General features: G+C 45.5%; 1 protein-coding gene across 13 annotated transcripts in view; it reads right to left on the minus strand.

Moving 5' to 3' along the window:
* Window positions 1-20,027, minus strand: part of Hnf1b (HNF1 homeobox B) — a 52,163-nt gene that overhangs the window by 7,607 nt on the left and 24,529 nt on the right. For 6 of the 13 annotated variants that reach the window (XR_013436186.1, XR_013436181.1, XR_013436184.1 and 3 more), the window contains exons 5-8: window positions 12,989-13,149; window positions 7,843-7,978; window positions 3,954-4,148; window positions 1,182-1,300 (exon numbers count right to left, since the gene is read on the minus strand). Coding sequence is in view for 7 of the 13 variants with exons in the window: in XM_005321508.4 (XP_005321565.1) it covers window positions 1,182-1,300; window positions 3,954-4,148; window positions 7,843-7,978; window positions 12,989-13,149 (611 nt within the window). In the remaining 6 variants the exon portion in view is untranslated. The remainder of the gene's footprint in view (window positions 1-1,181; window positions 1,301-3,953; window positions 4,149-7,842; window positions 7,979-12,988; window positions 13,150-20,027) is intronic. The other 7 variants (XR_013436185.1, XR_013436187.1, XM_005321509.3 and 4 more) reach the window with 4 other exon arrangements.

Here is a 20,027-nt window from a genome sequence, read left to right on the forward strand (position 1 = left end):
CAGAGCCCAGCTGCCCAGGCCATGTGTCTATTTTAGCACTTAAAATGTGCCAGGCACTTAATCTACGAGACCTCACTGAATCCTTGGAACAAGAGGATGTTACAATCATCATCATTTTAAACATGAAGACTGAAGGCTCAGGGAGGTCAAGTTCACAGGAGTAGTTAATGGCAGAATGAGAAATAGAACCCATCTGCTCCACTTCACTCTAGGCCTAGAAGATGGGGGCACTGTAAAGAGCAAGGACTGCTGAGCCCATGAAAGAATCTGAGAAGCACAAGGTAGTGGATGAGGTATGATCTGCAGGGCTCAGATGGAAAAAGACCATCAACTAGACAGAATCCTGCAGAGTCCCTCTGACATGAAGTTCAAGGTTGTCGCCTCCTTATCTAGTAATCAATAAAGGCCAAACAGTTCCCACACTGCTCAGACCCCAGGTACTAAAAGGCCTTATTGTGTTACTCTGGACTCATCATCTGTGTGCAGACATGGTGTCTTGTTTTTTAACCCACAGGGCCCTGCTGCAGTCCAGCTCTCTGAGCTGCAGCCATGAGCCTTGCTGTTGGTTGCTTGTCTTTACTAGTCCGTCTCCTCTGTGGGGAAGTGGCAATTACTCATCAACTGGAGCAGTGACTAAGCCTCTGGATTCCCCACTTGTAGCACACCAGGAAGTAGATTCTAAGTTTCTCAATAAAACACCAACTGAATGCAGACCCCTGAAATGGCCACACTGTCTACTGGGAGAGTCTCCATGGGATGGCAGAATCGAGTCATTCCCTGGAGCTTCCAGTGTCTGTGTCTAACGTGGATCCTGGCCTCGGGGGATGAGCTTCAGGATTCCTGACGCACCACACACCTTCCCCACTGACCACTTTTGCAAAGCAAGGAACTTAACAAAGGATCTTATCATCTCCGGAGTCCTGCATGGAAACATCTTTTCTATGACCCTCTGCCATTCCACTGCAGAGTGCTCAATCTCAAGGCCTAATGGCTCTGTGTGATTCAGGCTCCAGTGACCTGGCAAACTTCAGTCCTCATTTAGTGCTCTTGTTAGGGATGCTGGGGGAGCATAAGCCCCTTTGGCCTGTGACCTCAGAAATTCTTTTAGCAAGTAACTAAAGGAGCCTCGGAAGTGGCTGAATGCGCACCGCCTCATGCCCGCCCCATCCTGCAGGCATTACCTGTTTACTGGAAGACATGTTGGTGAGTGTACTGATGCTGCTGGTGTCTGTGACCACCATCGCAGATGGAAACCGGGAGGTGTGGGAATACTGGGGGGGCTCCTGCTTGTGTGCATACACTGCAGAGAGAGGGAAGACAAAATCAACGTGTGCAGCTACAGACCTCCACATTCTATGGTATAGCTCCTATTTCCCTGGGCAGATAAAAGAGGGTTGTGGTTATGTTTGGAAAGAATGCAATGTGGCAAAGACCTGGCTCCTTCATTGAATTATATAACCTCAGTTTCCTCACCTGTAAAATGGGGCTGATAGCTATTGTAGGTGAGGAGATATCACGAACAGCCTTGCACAGTGTCTTGTATACAGTAGTACTTTGGAACACTTCTGTTCCTCTGACTTTCGATAAAATAATAGGTGCCTGGCTATCAGCAAGTGATCCTAAATTATTTGTGGCACAACTAAGATTTTTAAGTCAAAAAATGTTCTAGCCAGGTACATTGGCAGGAGGATCACAAGTTTGAGTCCAGCCTCAGCAACTCAGTGAAACTCTGTCTCAAAATAAAATAATAAAAAGGCCTGGCAATGTAGCTCAGTTCTCAAAAAAGAAAAAAAAATTCTAAGTAGCCAGCCAACATGAAGTACATGGCCAAGCACAGGTTTGTTCTTTCAGCCATGACTCAAAACATCAGGTCTTCTGCCAGAGTTGTAGACTGATTGACAACTGCAATTAGACACATGTACAATTAATTGTATTATTCTGGGCTATTCTAGTTGGCACTGAAATGATGTATGACATCATAGACATGGAAAGGATAAACCAAAGGAGACCAGATTCAAATAAAACTTTCAGGAGCACGTGACTCAACGTTCTGTTTTACCAGTACTTGTCTACCACATCTGGAACATTTTGATTCAGGTTAGTTATCAATAAAAATAATCTAGGGGGGAGGGAAGAATAGAAGTTCATTGGATTAGACAAAGGGGGATGAAGGGAAGGGAGGAGGATTAGAATAGGAAAGACAGTAGAATGAATCAGACATAACTTTCCTATGTTCATAGAGGACCAGTAAAACTATACCACGTACAACTGCAAGAATGGGATACTAGTTAGAATAAGTTATACTCCCCGTCGGTATAATATGTCAAAATACACTCTACTGTCATGAATATCTAAAAATAACAAATACAAGTTTTTTAAAAAAAGAATAATCTAAATTCCAGGTCACATGATCAACTAATGAAAACATGCAGATGATTGGCTATAAGGGAGGGAGGGACAAGCCTGTTGTCAGAACACGGAGCCTACCAAGGAGTCCTCCAGTGGGGAATGGGGGTGAAGGTCACATGCTGCCTCAATTTGCCCTTCTTATACAGGGAGGTTGATGGGTTCTCTCTTTGGGGCTAGCCAGGCCTGCTGGGCCTTAGCAACCCACAGGTCACTGATGACCACTCTGACTGTCCCAGGCTTGGCCATGAAAGGAGCCTGCCCAGACAAGGAAGGGGGTAGGAGCAAAGAAGGAGCATATCACCTAGCTCTGGGGGAGAGAAGTGAGCCACTTGTGGTCTGAGACTCTGCTCCAGGATGTGGCAGATTTTTAGAAGTCACGAATATGTGATTGGAATGTGAGATGGTGCCCAGAAACCAGCTCTGCCGGCCCGAGTAGGGACTGAGCCCCTGAGGATAGAAGGCTGAACTTGGCTGTTCTCTTTCAGACCTACAGCTTTGTTCAGGAGTTTCCAGGGGAGAAACTCAAATCCCCTTTTCCATCCTTGCCCTCTGAGAGTCCCTTAGTAAGCAATCACTTGCAGTTCTAATACTCTTTATGCTTAGTAGACTCTTTATGCAATTCATCCCTATTTTTTATTTAATTTTCATAACCACCCTAGAAAGCATACTATTCCCATTTTATCCAGGGAGAAACAGAATGGGCATAGGTAAGTAATCTGCCAGTTGCTGCATAGCTGTTAAGAGTCAGAGCCAGGATTCAAATCCAGGTCTGTCTGATTTAGGATGAGTCTACACTGGACACTTTCCTGGTGTTTCTGAAGCAGGGACACCATCCATTCTTTCATGACTCCTCCCAAACTCAGAGTCCAGGAGCCATAGGCAGACCTGGCCAGAGGCCTAGAGGCCTGAAGGTCTGTCTCAGGATGGAAGACAGAGATAGGCAAACTTAGGGGAGGTATAGAAACTGGATGTGGGGTCTCCTCTGTGTGAAGGGTATAAACTCTGACACTCATTTGGATTAGTGTGCAGGTATTAGTTTCCACCTATGTTTGTTTTTTTTTTTATTAGAAAAATCTAGGGCCTATAAATTGAGGGTGTAGGGACTCCAGAAGATTCTTTTATTTCAGAGAGACAAACAAGATACACATTATATGCCTCCTCGAGTTATTTGGTAATGGCTTCTTGGAATCTTGGATTGAAGAGCCTAAGTTGAGCCTTCCTGGGAAAGGGCCACAGCTAATCAGTGGTACCTTTCCCACAGGTGCTGGAATGGGAAATTGTGCTGTGTGCTCCACATCCCATCTCCAACTCCCCTTTACATGGAGGCCTAAGCCGTTCTTCATACACCTGCCCCTGGGAATCTTGTGGATAGGTAAGAGGTGAAAAAGGAAGAGCAAGACATGACAAAGAGTTCTGCTTGATAAATCATTTTGATTGATTATGGGTAAGGAAAAGTGACCAAGCCAAAAACCTTCCAAGAAAGTCACGACCCAAAGAGGAAAGTGATCGGGGTGCCTCCTCCCCCATCACTCTTGTGTCCTTACTGTGTGAGTTCTGCAGCTGAGTCACAGCAGCCATGAAAGGTTGCTGGGCCATGTGGCTGCCGGGGCTCTGCTGCATGAGGGGCTGCTGGTGAGGGCTGTGCAGCTGCTGGGAGAACTGGACGGGCTGCAGGGCTGCCAGGCTGCTGGCCACACTGTTGATGACTGGGACGCTCTGTGCTTGGGAGGTGTTGAGGCCTGTGGGGGCAAGAGAGAAAGGTCAGAGATGGCTTCAGGGATGAGAAGAGGTGACCACATGACAACCATCATTGACTGACGGAACTCCTGCTCAATGTATGCAGGATGAGCCTGTTAGGTAAGAGACTGCATGGGAGGCAACTTTGTGGACAAGGAAACTGAGACTTGGAGAGATGATTTTCCTTGTTCAAATTCCACAGTGGGTTGTGGAATGAAGACAAGCATGAAACCAACCTGACTGGAGCTGGAGAAACTCCCAAAATCCTGTGAAACTCCCCAACTCAGCTCCCTTGAGGTTACCAGAAACCCGGGAAAGCTGACTCTACTTGCCTGCTCCACCCATGCTGGACTGTGAAAAAAAATGCTTGTCTTGGTGCCCTTGGCAGAGTTATAGGTGTTCATTTTAGGTCATGGATTATTGCCCAGATTTGTCTTTCCAGTAGAGGGCAGTGGTGTGTAGGGACCCACATTTTGATTCAAAACAAAATAAAGGTCTGAAGACCCTATATAGCAGACTATGCAAAGACCCAGAGGGAAGTCAAGTGACAACTCTCTTGACTATAGCAGAGCCGGAGGAAAGCACTGGAACACAGTGGGTCTATGAAATAGGTATATCCTAACTGTCTGCACGGGGCTTGTGGGTATCAAAAGTTCCAGGTTTGGGAAGGAGGAAGTAGTAAGTCAAAGGTCAGCCCTCACAGTGGCAGTGGGTCTTGCCATCTTTCTGTTCTGGGGGTATGAGGGCCTCTGTGGCTTGGGACTGTGTCTATATCCTGAGACCTCTTTAGGACCTGGAGCAGGACTGGGTCCCCTGGTATGCACTCTGTAGCTACTCCCTGGACAAGACTCTGGGGAAGACAGCTGAGGCAGGGCTAGAGTGGGGACAAGAGAAGACACACAAACCTCTTTCTTGGATTAAAGTTCCTTTGTTCATGCTTTCAGTGAAGTAAGGGGAAGAATGGGATTGAAGAAAGAAATCCAGAAAAAAGGTCTAGATTCAGAAAGGACACCTAGAGAGCCTTTCCTGAATCCGAGATGGTTTCATAAGTAACCTTGTGTGAAGTCCTCCGTGGAGATAGCACAAAGTCCTCAACAATTGCTTACTCAGAGCTTTAGCTGATATTGTTATCAGAAACCTAAAAGCTAAGACCCCTGAACAGAAAGGAAGGGGGAGTAATCTTCCTCTTGACTCTCCTGGGTGGAGGTGGGGGTGGGACCTCTGATCATCATCAGAATAGCACCGTCTCCAATTGACTGGGGCGGGGTCGGTTTGTCCCCAAGCCAGCCTATCACCTGAAACTCGGATATCTTTTTTCACTATGCCAACCCCTACTTGTGGTCTCAGTCTCCTAGGAAGCCCTACGGATTGGCTATTTTTCCAGGAGTCCATGGCCACTGCTCTTGTGGGAGGAAATCTCTGGCCAGAAAAAGCAAATTCATCTGTTTACTATGGTTGATATTTGAGGGCATAGTTCTAAAACTTTCCTGAGCTTCAGAGCCTTTTGGGGGCTCTGTTTTAAGAAATATACCTTCCAGGAGTTGGAGAAGTAGGTCAATGGTACAGCACTTGCTTAGCATGTGTGAGGTGCCCCCCCTCCCCCGCTGCCAGAACTGCAAAAGGAAAAAAGAAAAAAAATGGGGAAAAAAAAAAGAAATATACATTCCTGAGCCCTGCCCAAGCTTAATGACTCAGAACCTTCAGAGGTGGGGCCTAGGAATCTTATTTTCCACAGAGTCTGTGATCCTGATGTGCCTCAGTTCCAGGATGGAGAGCCTCTGATGTCATTCTAGTTCCTGCAGTGTGACTCTTGATATTTTCATCCATTTTCTGGGCACAGATTCCTGCTTAAGCAGCTTCTGCTGGAAGCAGTCCAGTGGACAATAGAGAATGAGGAGTTGGCATGGACAGATCCTGTATCCTGAGTCCTCTTATCCCCAGACACAGCCTCCCTACTCAACAACATTTGAATGTTGGCTCAATGAGAATTTCTGCAATTGGCTCTTCATCTGATACTCCTTGGGGTGGGACCATTGTGTCTCTGCAGAAGTCTTCTGCTGATCCTCGCCAATCTTCACACTGAGTGCCCCGAGTACACATGCACACCCACCCATCTAATGTACCTTCCAGTGCTGCCCACCTGCTATCAGAGAACATTGTGAGAAGACAGAGAAGTATGGCAGAGGAGATTTAGAAGAACAAAAATGAAAAATATGCAATGGCTCTGTAGAAAACTTTAGTTCAGATTGTACCCCAAATAATATATACAACTGTGTATGTCAGCCAAAGTTTGACATGGGAAGAAGGAAGGCAAGTGGAACACTGGTGTATTATTTTGGTTACAGAAGTATGGAAGTGCGTATCTTACCCATGGGTTTTTTTTAGTTAAATCTTTTAGAAGGCAAGCAAGCTGGTTTCAGGTATCCTATCTCATTCTCAATCCAAACCCTGGTGTTAATTTGGTTATCATTGTCCACGTACATACCAGAGGGTTTGTGAAAAGAGAGTAAATTTTTAAATAACTTTTTAGTTTGCAAGTTTTCTAAAGGCTTCTCCATTCCCATTCTCCTTCTGCATAAATCAACACAGAATGTATTGATTTCCCAGCAGTCAAACTCAGTCAATAAACCTATGTGCCTCCTGAGGGCCCTGTTCTGCCCTCAAAGGACATGTAAGTCATTCCCTTAGGAAGTGATCCCAGTTCCGAGTGATCCTAAAATCTGAGAGCCAGTTTTGGGAGAGATGAGGGAAGGAAAGAAAAATTCAGGAAGCAAACAAAGAGGTGGTTCACATGGACAATAGACATAAGAATGGCCAAGAGGACACAGGGCAATACAGAGTGAAGTAAAAGATGACCAATGTGTCACCCTTAGATCTCTCCCGAGTCATCTCAGAATACTTCTAAGGGTCACCATGGTGGTTTTGAGAATCAGTGACTTGCCCTGGGCTGTCCCAGTGAGTCTACGAATACACAGAACACTTGTCACCATGAAAACTCCTCAGAGATATCCACAGCCACAGCCTGCTTCTGGCTCCCTATGGACAAGAATGGCCGGTCTGTGATGGGAAGCAGCCTGTATTAGAACGGGAGCCTCTTGGTGCTGAAAGGAACTGGTACATTTCTCTGTCTTTAGGCATGTGCCTAAATTACCTATTTCTCCTTAAAGTTTCCAAAGCTCAGACACGTAAATGTGACAGTGTCCCTCTGGATCCTCCCCATGTATTTTCATCTTTAGTTATAAAGAGGTCTTGGCTCCACATAAAATTTCCTATTCAGAAGGAAACCCAATATGTCTTGCTCCATCCCCACCAACACAAAGAACTGCATGAAAAATATGCCACAGACATAAGCTGTGACATTATACATATTCATGCTTTATAGATTTACAAGCACGTCAGCATTCACTACCATTTGATGGCTTCAACAACTCACTTTATAGATGAGGAAATTGAACCTCATAAAGTGCAATGATTTGACCTGTGCCGTCCAGCTAGTGATCAGAGATTCAAATCCATTCCAAAATTTTCCTCTCGCTTTGAACTAAACAATATGAATATTGTTAAGGAGAGAGAAAAGGAACTAAAGAAGTTAGATACAAAGGGGAGTGCCTATGATCCTTTTTAAAAATCATGTTGCTTTGCTTCCCATTCTTCTTCTCCCTGGCCCCAAGTTTTCTGACCAAGAAGAGAACTTACTTTGTGCAATGGCCATGACTCCAGACAGTGGGGTCATGATGAGGTTTTGAGATTGCTGGGGATTGTGGTGGGACAGGCTGTGGATGTTCGTCAAGGTGCTGACCGGGGGCAAACCTCCTCCTGAGACTGCTATCTGCTGGAGAGGATAAACAAGAGTAGCATGAGTGCAACTGGAAATACTGAGGGCAGTTTCCAGAATGACAGGACTTAGCAATTCCTTGGCACAGCTAACTCGCTCATTCATCCATTCACTCAATGAGTATGAAGCACCTGCTGTGGGACAGATACTCTAGGGGCTGAGAATAGGGCAGCAAGTAAAACAGGCAAGGCTGCTGCCCTCGTGGGGTTTGCATTTGTTGATCGTCTTTGCACGTTACTTTTGCTTCAGAAATCCTGCTTATGTGTCCCCAGCTCACTTTGTGTGCACCCTCTGTTCTGCCTTCTGCCTTCTATATTATGGGTGTAGAGACACAACGCCAAATACAGCTCAAGAAATGCCCTGGGGTTTCCTGGAGAGAGTGTTCAGGAAACAGGCAGGAGCACAGGGAAACTGTCCCTGAGTCCAGACCCCACTACAATCCCAGGAGGATACTTCTGTCCTTCCCATTTCATGGATGAAAAATCGAGACTCAGAGTAGATATGTATCTTGTTAAGATTCTGTAACTAGTAAACGGCACCCCTTTTATTCAAGCCCAGGTCTGTCTGACCCTAAAACCCAAGTTCTTATCTGTTATGTGGGGCACCCCTCCCCCTCCCCCCATAATTGTTACTAAGGATTGGGGGAGCTAAAACATTATTGGATAATTCTGTTTTTTTTTTCCTCCCAACTCTTCACTATACATTTTTTTTTCTTCCTTCCTTTCTCCCTTCCCTCCTGTCAAGCGGCTAATATTGTAATGACAAGCTACTAAGCAAGCTCCCCATTTTGTTTCTCCATTATATTCTGATGACAGTAAGGAAAATCTACTCTGATTCTTGCTTGTTTACTTTAATCTCAGCCACTTAATTGAATCCTTTTACTTGTTCCTACCAATATTTTTCCCTCATATATTTTTTTTCCAAGTGTATAATTGCATCACAAGCATAAAATGTTAACAGAGAGGGCTGGGGTTGTAGCTCTAGTGGTAGAGCATTTGCCTAGCATCTGTGAGGCACTGAGTTCAGTTCTCAGCACCATATAAAAATAAATAAGTAAAGAAAGAAAGAAAGAAAGAAAGGCATTGTTTCATCTACAAGTAAAACAACAACAACAAAAAGAAAAAAGCAATAAAAAATGTTAACAGAGGCTCTTCCTTGCTAGAACAAACGCTTCTACATGTCTGTCGGTTAGAACTTCCTGAAAAGTATTAAACAAAAACAACTGTAATAGGTGTGCTTGTTTTGATCCTGATGTTATCAGATATGTTTTTAATGTTCCCATTAATTATTATTGATTAGAATGGAGTTATCAGTTTAATACACACACTTTTTTTCACTTTAGTTTGCTATTTATAGTTTAAAAATAATTTCTAAATTTGTTATTAGGAAAGGACTGTATCCCCTCATTCTGAACAAGCTCAGATGTTGTGAAGAGCGTCAGGAACCCTGGGAGATGCTTTAGGGTTAGGATACATCATGTGTCTGAGCAATTTAGCTTCCCTTCTTCCTTCTTTTTCTACCCAGAGCTCTTCCAGATTATGGGTCTCAAATCAGTGCTCAGGTAAGACTCGATCTCTGGCCCTGCCCTTCTGGTCAAATCCATAGTTTCCAAGGTTAATTTTAAAAAAGAATGAAAAAACCCAAACAGGTTTGTTTGTGTTTTTAAAATGAGCATCAATAAATGAGTTAGAAGTCACATGACCAAGAAGGAATTCCAACCACATCAAACAAGAGAGAACCAGCCTGTTTGCTGGACTTGTTTTTCAAAATGTCAGAGTCATAAAAAAAAAAAAAAAAAAAAATTGGTAACCTGCTCTCAGACTCAATCCCTTGGGTAATATAGTCCATTGGAGAAAGTCAATGAAGTGACAGTCATCTTACTGCCATTTCAACATTTGGTTTAGATGGTGCAACAGTCGAGTGGATGCCAAAGATTAAAAACAATTTAAATATGTATAGCTTTAGAGCTTGTTAATTGCTTTTACTTGTTGTTCTCAATAGTGACCCAGGCATTATTATTATTGTCCCTGCCTTACAGATCAAGAAACAGATCCTCAGAAGAGTTGAGACTAATTCTATGTCACCTGATAAGTAAGAGAGGAAGCCAGAATTCAAACCTAGTTTTGCTGGAGTTTGAATCCTTTCCACTCACTATTGTTTGAGTAACCTTGGTCAAGTTACTTCTTACTCTAAAAGGTGACTACTACTTTTCATTTGCTCAAAGACTGAGAGAAGCCAGAGAACTGCCAAGGATATCATGGTGACCCTAACATGACAATTTGGAGAGCTGAGTTATACAATGCTGCCATTGACAGTCCTTTCCCTGAGCCAATTTCTTCACATGCCTACCACCTATGTGGGTGGTATTATTACCCCTATTTTGTAGACAAGGAAATTGAGGTTTAGAGAAGTTAAGAAATGTGTCCAAGTGGGTAGAATGGGGTTGAAAGCAGATAATCAGCCTCTCAGGCCTGACCTTTTCAACCTTGGGCCATATTGCCTGATAACTGTGAAAGTATCCAGTATGTGCTTTTTTTTTTTTTTTTTTTTAAGTTCAACACACACAGATTTCAACCCTAAACCTGGCCAGCTTTTTGTCAGTGCATATCATTTTAGTAAGAAGGTGTGGGGGGCCAACAATGCAAAAGAAAGCTCAAATAGATCGCATTATTTCTAAAACCGATCCCTGGAGGCAGATTTGAAAGGCGTGTCCTATTGAAAGTTAGACACAGAAACTGTCATTCCTAGAACAGAGCTGTAAGCAATCTTTGCACCAACCCTATGACGTAGGCCCTTTTATCCCACATTTAACAGATGAAGAAACTGAGGTTAAGCACTCTTCCATCCTTCTGCTGGTACATGAGAGACAAGACTTGGACATGTGGGTCCCCTTACCTGTGTTCCTTTTGAACCATATTCTACTCTTGCTTTGGTGGGCCAAGATCTGTGATGGACTTGTTATATATTAACAGGGAACAGGCTCTTGATTTGGGGTGTCCAGTGATAGTGACATAGCATAAGAGCCAGAGTGCTGGAGACGGGAAAATCTGGTCCCTGCCAACAAGCTTCCAGATGTTTGCTAACAGTGTGGAGCGCTATCTTGGTCAATCATCAATCCAATGATCGCTGCCCAGTGGGGCACCATGGAACAGGAAGGGAAGAAAAAGTGTCTGCAGGCTGCATTTGGAGCAGCCTAGACCTGGGCGAGGCAGCTGGCCTCTTAGAAGGAAGAGTGGAGAGTGGGAGAGCTCCAAGGGAAACCCCAAGGACTTTTAATCTGTAAGAGCCGAGACTTGGTTTTTCTTTTCTTTTGGTGGTGCTGGGGATTGATGGAGCCCCGGGCTCCTCACCACCAAGCAAGCGCTATACCCCAGAACTGCATCCCGGGCCTGGGCCTTGGAAGAGTTTATCCATTGAAAAGTGAAGACCTCTTCCTTTTTCTAGGGAAGCCTGGGTAATGCTTAACTCTAATTTGTTTGGGTCTTGACGTGCCTCTTGAGAAATCATAAAGACTTTCCCGTGTCTCTCATGAGGTGGCTAAACACAAATTGTTCTTCAGGAAGAAGGATCTTTCTTAAGGGATGGGGGAAGGGCAAGAGGGCTGCAAAATGCCTCCCACTTGGGTGTCCGTTTTTTTTTTTTTTTTGGTTTGCAAAGATCCCCTCCCCTCCCCAAGGCCCTTCACCAGGGAGACCAGCTCAGGTCCCCTGAAACTGGAGTTGGCTGGGCCAGCTCCCCCCCCAGAAACTACACTTTGTTTTTCCTCCAGGGAGCTGGGACTTGATCACCTGTGACTCACTATTCCTGTGTTGCCTACACAGCGCCCACGTCAAGGTCTAAAATGGCATCTGCTCCCTGTTGCCCTCTCCCCATTCAGGCCCCCACTGGCCTCCAGGTCAGATGCCTTGCGGGAATGTGTGCAGCTCCACCTCCCCCAGGGAAGTCAGGAACCTGCAGCTCCTCCCTCCCCAAGAAACACACAGCATGACCCAAAGAATAGAGTTTTCCACTTCCTACCCTCACTAGTGTCGAAATACCTCTGTTGTCTCACAAGTTGCTCTCCCCTGCCCTGTGTTGCCACAGGATCAGAACCTTGAAAAATTCAAATTATCCATTCCTTTACCAAGTAGGCTGGCTGAACTCACATCTGGGTGTGGGGCTCTGGGTCTAGTTATAGAAAATTTCATTTAATGAGAATAACATCAACCTTAACATAACAGAAACACTGCCAAGTATTAAATCTAGACTGTGTTGAATGCCGTTGCTAAATATTGCACGTGTTGTTATGCTCCCCACAACCACCCTATTGCTATTGCCCCCATTTTATAGATGAGGAAAAGAGACTGAAGGTATGATTCAGTTAACCTGCCCAAGGCTATGCCACTATGAAGCGCTGGAACTGAATGCAGGTAATTGTAACTTCAAAGTCCGCCTTTCTTGCTCCAAGTGACCGCCCCACCCCACCTGCCATTTTGTGCTTCCATCTTCACAGATACGACAAGCGTGTCCTTCAGAATCTCAGTTCCAGAAACTTCTTCCATCTCCTGCTATTCACTAAATCCTGACTTGCTAACGACTCTCCTCACCAGTACCAAGGAGGATGGTAAAGAGAGGGCTTGTTTCAAAGTGAGGTGCTTTCTGGGTTAAAACACTGGCTTTGGAGGCCTTGGAGGGGAGGAATGAATGAACATTTTATCAACACAAATGTCATTGGCAGCCCCAAAACAAACAGCGTCCCACCCGGCTTGCTCCTTTATGAGGCATTCAATCAATAAAATGAGAGCAGAGCTCTGTCAGATTTATTGGCTGGGTTCAAACCGAACACCTCTTCTCCCCGCCAAAGGCTAGGTCACCAGCTCTACCTTTCCGTTCCAGCTCTGGACAGCCCCCATTTTCCCCTGTGGGGTTACAATGGTTCATTGTTTGAGGCAGGCCTTGTGAGAAGTTGTGTTTGTTTTGCCTCTTATCTTATCAGCTCCAGAGCTACAATGGCCCAGGTGTACTCACCATTTTACCATCAGGTGAGAGGAGATTGTGGCCGGGGTCCAGGCTGGCTGGGGAGACTTGCTGTAAAACTGACTGGCTGGTCACCATGGCACTGTTGCCATGGTGACTGATTGTTGAAGAGGAAGTGACCTCATTGCTTCCCTGCTGGCTGTAGCGTACTCCTGCAAAACAACAACAGACCCAATAGGGAACATTAGTGTCACCAGGGGCCCCAGAATACTGACTCAGCTCCCTTTGTTTTCAGGGGTGGATGACAAGAAGTCAAACTTGCCTTCTCCTCCCCTGAGGACACACACACACACACATCTACCAGTTGTCTTTGGAACAAGAATAGCATGCCTCTACTTTAATTCTAGAATGTAAGCTCCATGAGAATAGGATATATATCCAGAGTCTTGCTACTTGGTAGCCATCTCTAAACTTCTGCTGAATGAATCAAAGACTGAATGAATCCTGCTTGTTATTGCTTTAGCATAGTTTTTTGGCTTTTTTGTTTTTGTTTTGTTTGGATTTGGAGGCTGAGATCAGCCTTCTCATCCTGGCTGGAGTATTTCTTCTATTCTTCAATATACCTTCTAGAAATGCTTTCCTGGTGTCTCTTGGCTATATGGAATTACAAAGTATGAGTAGACCATTTGACAAAGAAGAGGCACTTGTCCAGTGACCTCTATAGGAGCCACAGCTCAGGTATTGGTCTCTGTCTTCCACTTTTTGGCTGAGCCCTAGAGACCAGGGGACACAGGAAGAGCAGGGCATGGATGGGGTTATAATTAGTCGTCTTTGGTCCTGGATCCCACATTCCTTTGATGGGTCCCCTATGTCTGACTTCCAGGGCCCAGGGAAAGGTGTGTCTGCAGAGGTGAGGCAGGCAACACACGTGGGCAGGAGGTGAACGCTTAGTAAACCACTGGAGAGTCAAGTGTATCTAACCCTCACTGCTCTGACCCTCCTTAGGAATCAAAAAGGAGGTCTGCTCTCAGGAAAGGGCAAGTGCTGGACAGAGACCAGGCAACTGAAGGAAGCAGAAGGGCAAAGAACCCGGGGCCAGTTTGCAGAAGCAAGTCCTGCTTGAAGTCTCCATAAAAGAGTCAAGGACAAGGTTGGGGGTCCTTGAGGGCATCTCTCCTCCAATGTCTCCCTCCTAGACAATGTACTTTGTATTTTGTTTTTCGATTTGACGAAAAGGTTTGGGAGGGAGGGGGTCCTGTCTTGCAAGGGAGGGAGACCAAATGCTTTAGGCTTGGAATCATTTGAAGAAGCGGGCCAACTCTTGGGCCATCCTTTTCCTTGCCCAGTGTTCCAAGATGAACCATCCCTGTATACAAATTCTGTGGCTGTTGACCCTGCCCTGCCTCCTGTCCCAAGCAGAGTCCCACCTTCCAGGGGAGGCTACTGAGTCCCCTCTGGCAAGCTGTCATAGCCAGTAGCCTTGAATTCACTAATCTAAAACTTAAGAAGAGACTCAAGCCAGTTTTCCCTGGATCCTCCTAAGGATATGACCCAAGGCTAGTTTGACCTAGAGTTTAAGAGGACTAGGGGAAAAAAACAAAAACAAATGCTAAAGCAGGTTCTAACCTTCCAAAGCAACTTGTTTGGCTAGGAAGTGGCTTGATGCTTTGCTCTGCAGGCTTTTCCTATTTTTTTTTTCCCCCTCATCCTTCAATTAAAAGGCCGCTATGGGGGTGAGTTTGGCACTGGAATGGCTTCTGGTCCAGGGCACTACACTTTTTTATCCCCCTGAGAACAGGAGCCCTGAAGTTAAAAGAGGAAAGGCCTCTATCTCTCCACATCAACAGACCCTGCCCAGTCCTGTCTGTCTTCTTCTGTACCTGTCTGCAGTCTTCTAAGGACTCACCACCTTCGACTCCATCCCATTGGATTAAATTGGGTCCTTTTTCTCCACTTACACTGGCCATCCAGTTACAGCAGGATTTGCCAACAGTTCAAAGAGTCATAGATAGAAAAAGAAAGAAATGTGAACCTCGTGAACACTGAAGATTTCCACTCCATAAAAAGACAGATTTTCTGGCAAGAAGGGTCAGTGGGAAGACTGTAGGTTCTGGAACTAGACCAACTCAGGTTCAAATCTTGCTTTTGCTCTTAATCACACATGTGTGTGATCATAGGAACATTGCTTTCCCTCTCCGTGTCTTAGCTGCCTTTCCTAAAATGAAGAGAATACTGCCTTAACAGAACTATTAAAATTATTTTTTTTTAGATGTTGATGGACTTTTGTTTTCTTTCTTTCTTTTACATGTGGTGCTGAGAATCGAACCCAGTGCCTCTCATAGGCTAGGCAAGTGCTCTACCACTGAGCCACAACACCGCCCCCCCCACCCATGAACAGGGATATTTTGGGATTAGAGATAACATTTCTACAGCTCCTAGCTTAATCTCCAATTCATGGCAACTGGGGGTGGGGACGCTGGGGGGAGGTAGCTGGTATCAGGATGAACCTGACATTTGTCCTATGAAACTAGAATTCTAGACAACATGGGGGCAGATTCTAAGTAGTGAATGCAACTGTCTCCCCCAAGGATCGTGCTTAGGCAGAACCACTGATGTCCTGCCCCGGAAGCAACTTGGGAGGAGGCCTGGCCTCTGCCCTGTTGTTCTTTTCTCTCAGAGGAACTGGAATTCACTGTGTTTCTCTCCTGACTCCCTGACCAGCTATTTACCTCCCCAAGATGCTCTGCTCCAGAGAGAATGGTGATAACGCTGGGAGTCAGGTGTGCGTTCACCTCCCAGCCTGTCCCCAACATCGATTTGGTCTCAAGTCAAACAGTCTCTGGATTCAGCCTATTTAATTTGGCTGAAGGAAAATGGCCAGTCCTCTGATGATCAAATATGGGTCAGAGTGAGGCTTCTCCCCTGCCACCATCTACACAATTATTTATTTAAAAATAATTAACCAAGGATATCTAGAGGAAACAAAGGCCTTCTTTAGAAGGGAGTATGGCAGGAGAGAGTCCAGAGCCATTTGTTAAGAGTCCAGGCAGCTCCGCCAAGGCTGCTTCAGGCTACATACTTTTTCCTTCCCCAGTGGAATTTTGTTACACAAAGCTACACAACCTGGGAGCGGCTCTGGGAGACTGATGTGCCTCTGAACCTTCCTTTGAAAATTTCTGGCTCAGGGATAGATTCTTGGCTGGGAGTTAGGGGGATCCCTGTTTGGATCACAGCTTTGCCACTTGTTCTGTGGGTAAGCTCCAGCTTCCTCACCTACAATCAAGGGAATGCCCACTGCAGGAAGGGGGCCACTGTCACTGCAGTATGGTGGGAAATAGGTGGTGGCGGGAGTAGAGGGGCTGCTCCTCAACTCCAGATCTACCTGCATCCTTTTCTACTGATGCTCCTCTTACAGGGATTTGGACCCTCACTGGACCCTGAGAATGCTGCTGCACCCAGCCAGCCATCTTTTTTAGTAGGGTGACGTAATAGAAATAGGTGTTCTTGTTAGAGGAAGGAGAAGCCAAGTAAAATTTCACAAATTCGGGGCTGGGGATGTGGCTCAAGCGGTAGCGCGCTCGCCTGGCATGCGTGTGGCCCGGGTTCGATCCTCAGCACCACATACCAACAAAGATGTTGTGTCCGCCGAGAACTAAAAAATAAAAATTAAAAAAAATTCTCTCTCTCTCCTCTCACTCTCTTTAAAAAAAAAAAATTCACAAATTCAGAAGAACACTTGAAATGAGAATAAAAATGTAGTGCACAGTGGAGCCAGGTGACCTGGGTTTAAATCCTGGCTCCATCATGTAATAGCTGCGTGACCTTGGGAAGGTTATTTAGCCTCCCTGAGCTTCAGTTTCGTTACTGTCTACAACATCCACCCGTGAGATCAACTGGGAAGAAGACAGAATTAATGGATGTGAAAGCACCCAGGCCATACTTGGCATATGATTGTTGCTGAAAACACAACAGATCCTCCTACTGTCAGATTGTCTTTAAGACACTTTTTGGAAAGCTGGGATCACAAAAGCTTACTGAGTGCCTGTCATGCAGGCACATTGCTAAGAAGGGGAATGACTCTTCCCTTCACCATGGCAAGCTCCGAAATTGAAGACATGACAGGGCTCTGGACCAGCCTCGACTTGCCAAAAATGCCAGGTAATCAGCCACAGAGCACCCGAAGGAAAAATGACCATGCCAGAGGGTGGCCCACACCCTCCACTCCTTCACTCAAGCCTCTAATTGACCATGTCCCCAGTGAACCACAGCAAGTATGTCCAGAAGGAAAAAGCATCCTGGGTGGAGCAGAGAGACTTTCCTGAGGCCCTGCTGAGGTCATCCACTTTCCTCTATTCCTGGGCCTCAGCTCCATGGGGGTTGGGTGGTTGCTAAATTCCTAATAGCATAGGGGACAGACCCAAATTGTCCAGTTTCTATCCAATATGACTGATCAGAAGTGTCAAAAGCACAGACCAAGCCTATGGTTCCAAAGAGCCAGCTTTCCCTGCATTGCCCTCCTGGGCCAGTACACATCTCCAGGATGCCCTTCACCCCACTATGGCCTGGGATTTCTTTCTAAAACAAAACCATACCAAGTCGCTGCTCTGCTTAGAAATCTAAAACTGGTAAAATCGGGACTTCACAACTTGTCTTATGTGCATCATCTCTTGCCACATCCCATACAGCCAAGAGAGATCACCGGCCCCACTTCAAATAGCCCTGCCTGCCCTGCCTCTGTGCTTTGCTTACACTCTTTGCTCTGCCTGAAAAGCTCTTCCCTTCTCCACATCTCATCCCAGAGAGGACTAACTGTCGGCTCTCTGGGAAGCCCTTCTTGATTGGTCCTGGTGGTTGTCTGCTCCATCCTTTGTATTTACTTGTGCTGGCGATTCGTCCCCCAGGACTGTGTTATCCTGAACCCTGATGTGTTTATTCCCCTTTCCTTTTTTTTTTTTTTTAATATTTATTTTTTAGTATTTGGCGGACACAACATCTTTGTTGGTATGTGGTGCTGAGGATCGAACCCGGGCCGTACGCATGCCAGGCGAGCGCGCTACGGCTTGAGCCACATCCCCAGCCCTATTCCCCTTTCCTTAAAGGAGGAGAATGGCTTTTACTCCTTGCCACATCCTCAGCCTCACACAGCACCTGCACTGTGATTATCTACTGAATGAAGGAATGAGACCCCAGCTGCTTTGAGAACCCAGGTCCCAGAACAAGGGGCATCGCTTCTAGCAGGAGAAAATATGATCAGTTCTAATGTAGCAATTGTATTAAAAGTGTGAGTCTGTTTCAATCCATTGCTGTTTTAAGGAATACTTTGAGAGTCATGTGAAATTCATTCGAAAAACACCAAGTGAATTCAGAAATTTGCATCCAGATGAATGGGGCGGTGCAGGACTAAACCAAATCCACCTTGTGTGCATGCGTGTGCAAACACACACACGCACACACACGCACACACACATCCTGAACATCTGCCAGCCATCTCAGTCGCTCTGTTGCCGCAAGCTACATTCATGACCATCAAGAGTAACAACATGGGGCTAGGGATATAGCTCAGTTGGTAGAGTGCTTGCCTCACATGCACAAGGCCCCGGATTCAATACCCAGCACCCTCCCCCCCCAAAAAAAAGGTAACAATGTTCTTCTGATTTCAGACATCCCTCTGTCTCTGACACCCATTTCCTTAAGCAAACGTCAGGAGTTTTTCAAGCTCAAGTACATATTTATGACTGCATAGCATTTATGTACTTCTTAACTATCAAGTGTAAAACTCTACTAAAGTTTTTATTGGATTCTTATCTTTTTAAAATGTGTCACTGATAAGGTTTTCAAGAATTGGGGCTGGGGATGTGGCTCAAGCGGTAGCGCGCTCGCCTGGCATGCGTGCGGCCCGGGTTCGATCCCCAGCACCACATACCAACAAAGATGTTGTGTCCGCCAATAACTAAAAAATAAAAAAAAATATTAAAAATTCTCTCTCTCTTTCTCTCTCTCTCTCTCTCTCTCTCTCTCTCTCTCTCTCTCTCTCCCCTCTCTTTAAAAAAAAAAAAAAAAAAAAAAAAAAAAAAAAAGAATTGTGCCTTTAAACTTGATTTTCCCAACAGTGCTGTGATTTTCCCTAGCAAAGCATGGTGGTTTTTAGGTTATATAGAACCGACTGTGCAAATGTATTCAAAGACAGACACAACTGTCTTACAGGAGGACCCCAGGGAGCAGATGCTCAGAGGGTGTCATTAACCATAGAAACCTGTGCTTCAGGGTTTATAACTGTAGCTCATAGAGCCCTAGATATCTGATTCTCTAAGATCTTGGAAAAATGGTTGCAATCCCTATTCCATAATTCCAGAGATCAACAAGACATCTCTTGATACTTTAAATCAGCTCTCTCTCTAAGATGTGATGATTCTGGGTCAGCCAATCTGTAAAATGGGCCTACAGATTTCCTCTCCTCAGATACTAGAATGATGAATAATATCAGAGAAGCTCTGGATTCTGCTGAGAGACAAAATGTTAGGCGAATCAAAGAGCAACATCAGCCAGGATCTCACATCCAGAATTGTTATTGTATAAGAAGAGAGGAGGAAGTGCGGACTCTCTTGCAATGTGGGGGCTCGGATTGTCCTCAAGTGGTCCTTGGCACTGAAGCCTGGGGGTTGCCTTCACTGAAGTCCGCCAGCTGCACCCAGAACCTGGTGGGATGCCTTTCCCCCTTGACATTTCAAGCCAACCTCCCATCCCTGATAATGCAGGAATGTTCCTCTGGCTGGTGGACCTCTGCCAACAAGTGAGCGTCCCCGCCACCAACAGAGTAAACATTACTCAACTGGCCAGGGCTCTGTCACACACATTCTTCCCCTGTGTTCCTAACCTCATGCAGAGTGTGGCCCAGCTCCATTGGGTCTGGAAACTGGGAATTTAAACTCAGGCAGGAGGGAGCATGTGAAAGAGAGAAACTCTCCCAAAAGGAAATGTCCATGTCCATAAATTATGGGCAGACAGCTGTCTTTCCCACGAAACCACAACTTTGTGTAGGGGAGAGAAGGGGGTGGACAGGGGTTAGGCTAGTCTTGATGGCCTTTTACTA

The sequence above is a fragment of the Ictidomys tridecemlineatus genome, chromosome 3 (genome assembly GCF_052094955.1).
Source record: "Ictidomys tridecemlineatus isolate mIctTri1 chromosome 3, mIctTri1.hap1, whole genome shotgun sequence".
Taxonomy (NCBI): Eukaryota; Metazoa; Chordata; class Mammalia; order Rodentia; family Sciuridae; genus Ictidomys; species Ictidomys tridecemlineatus.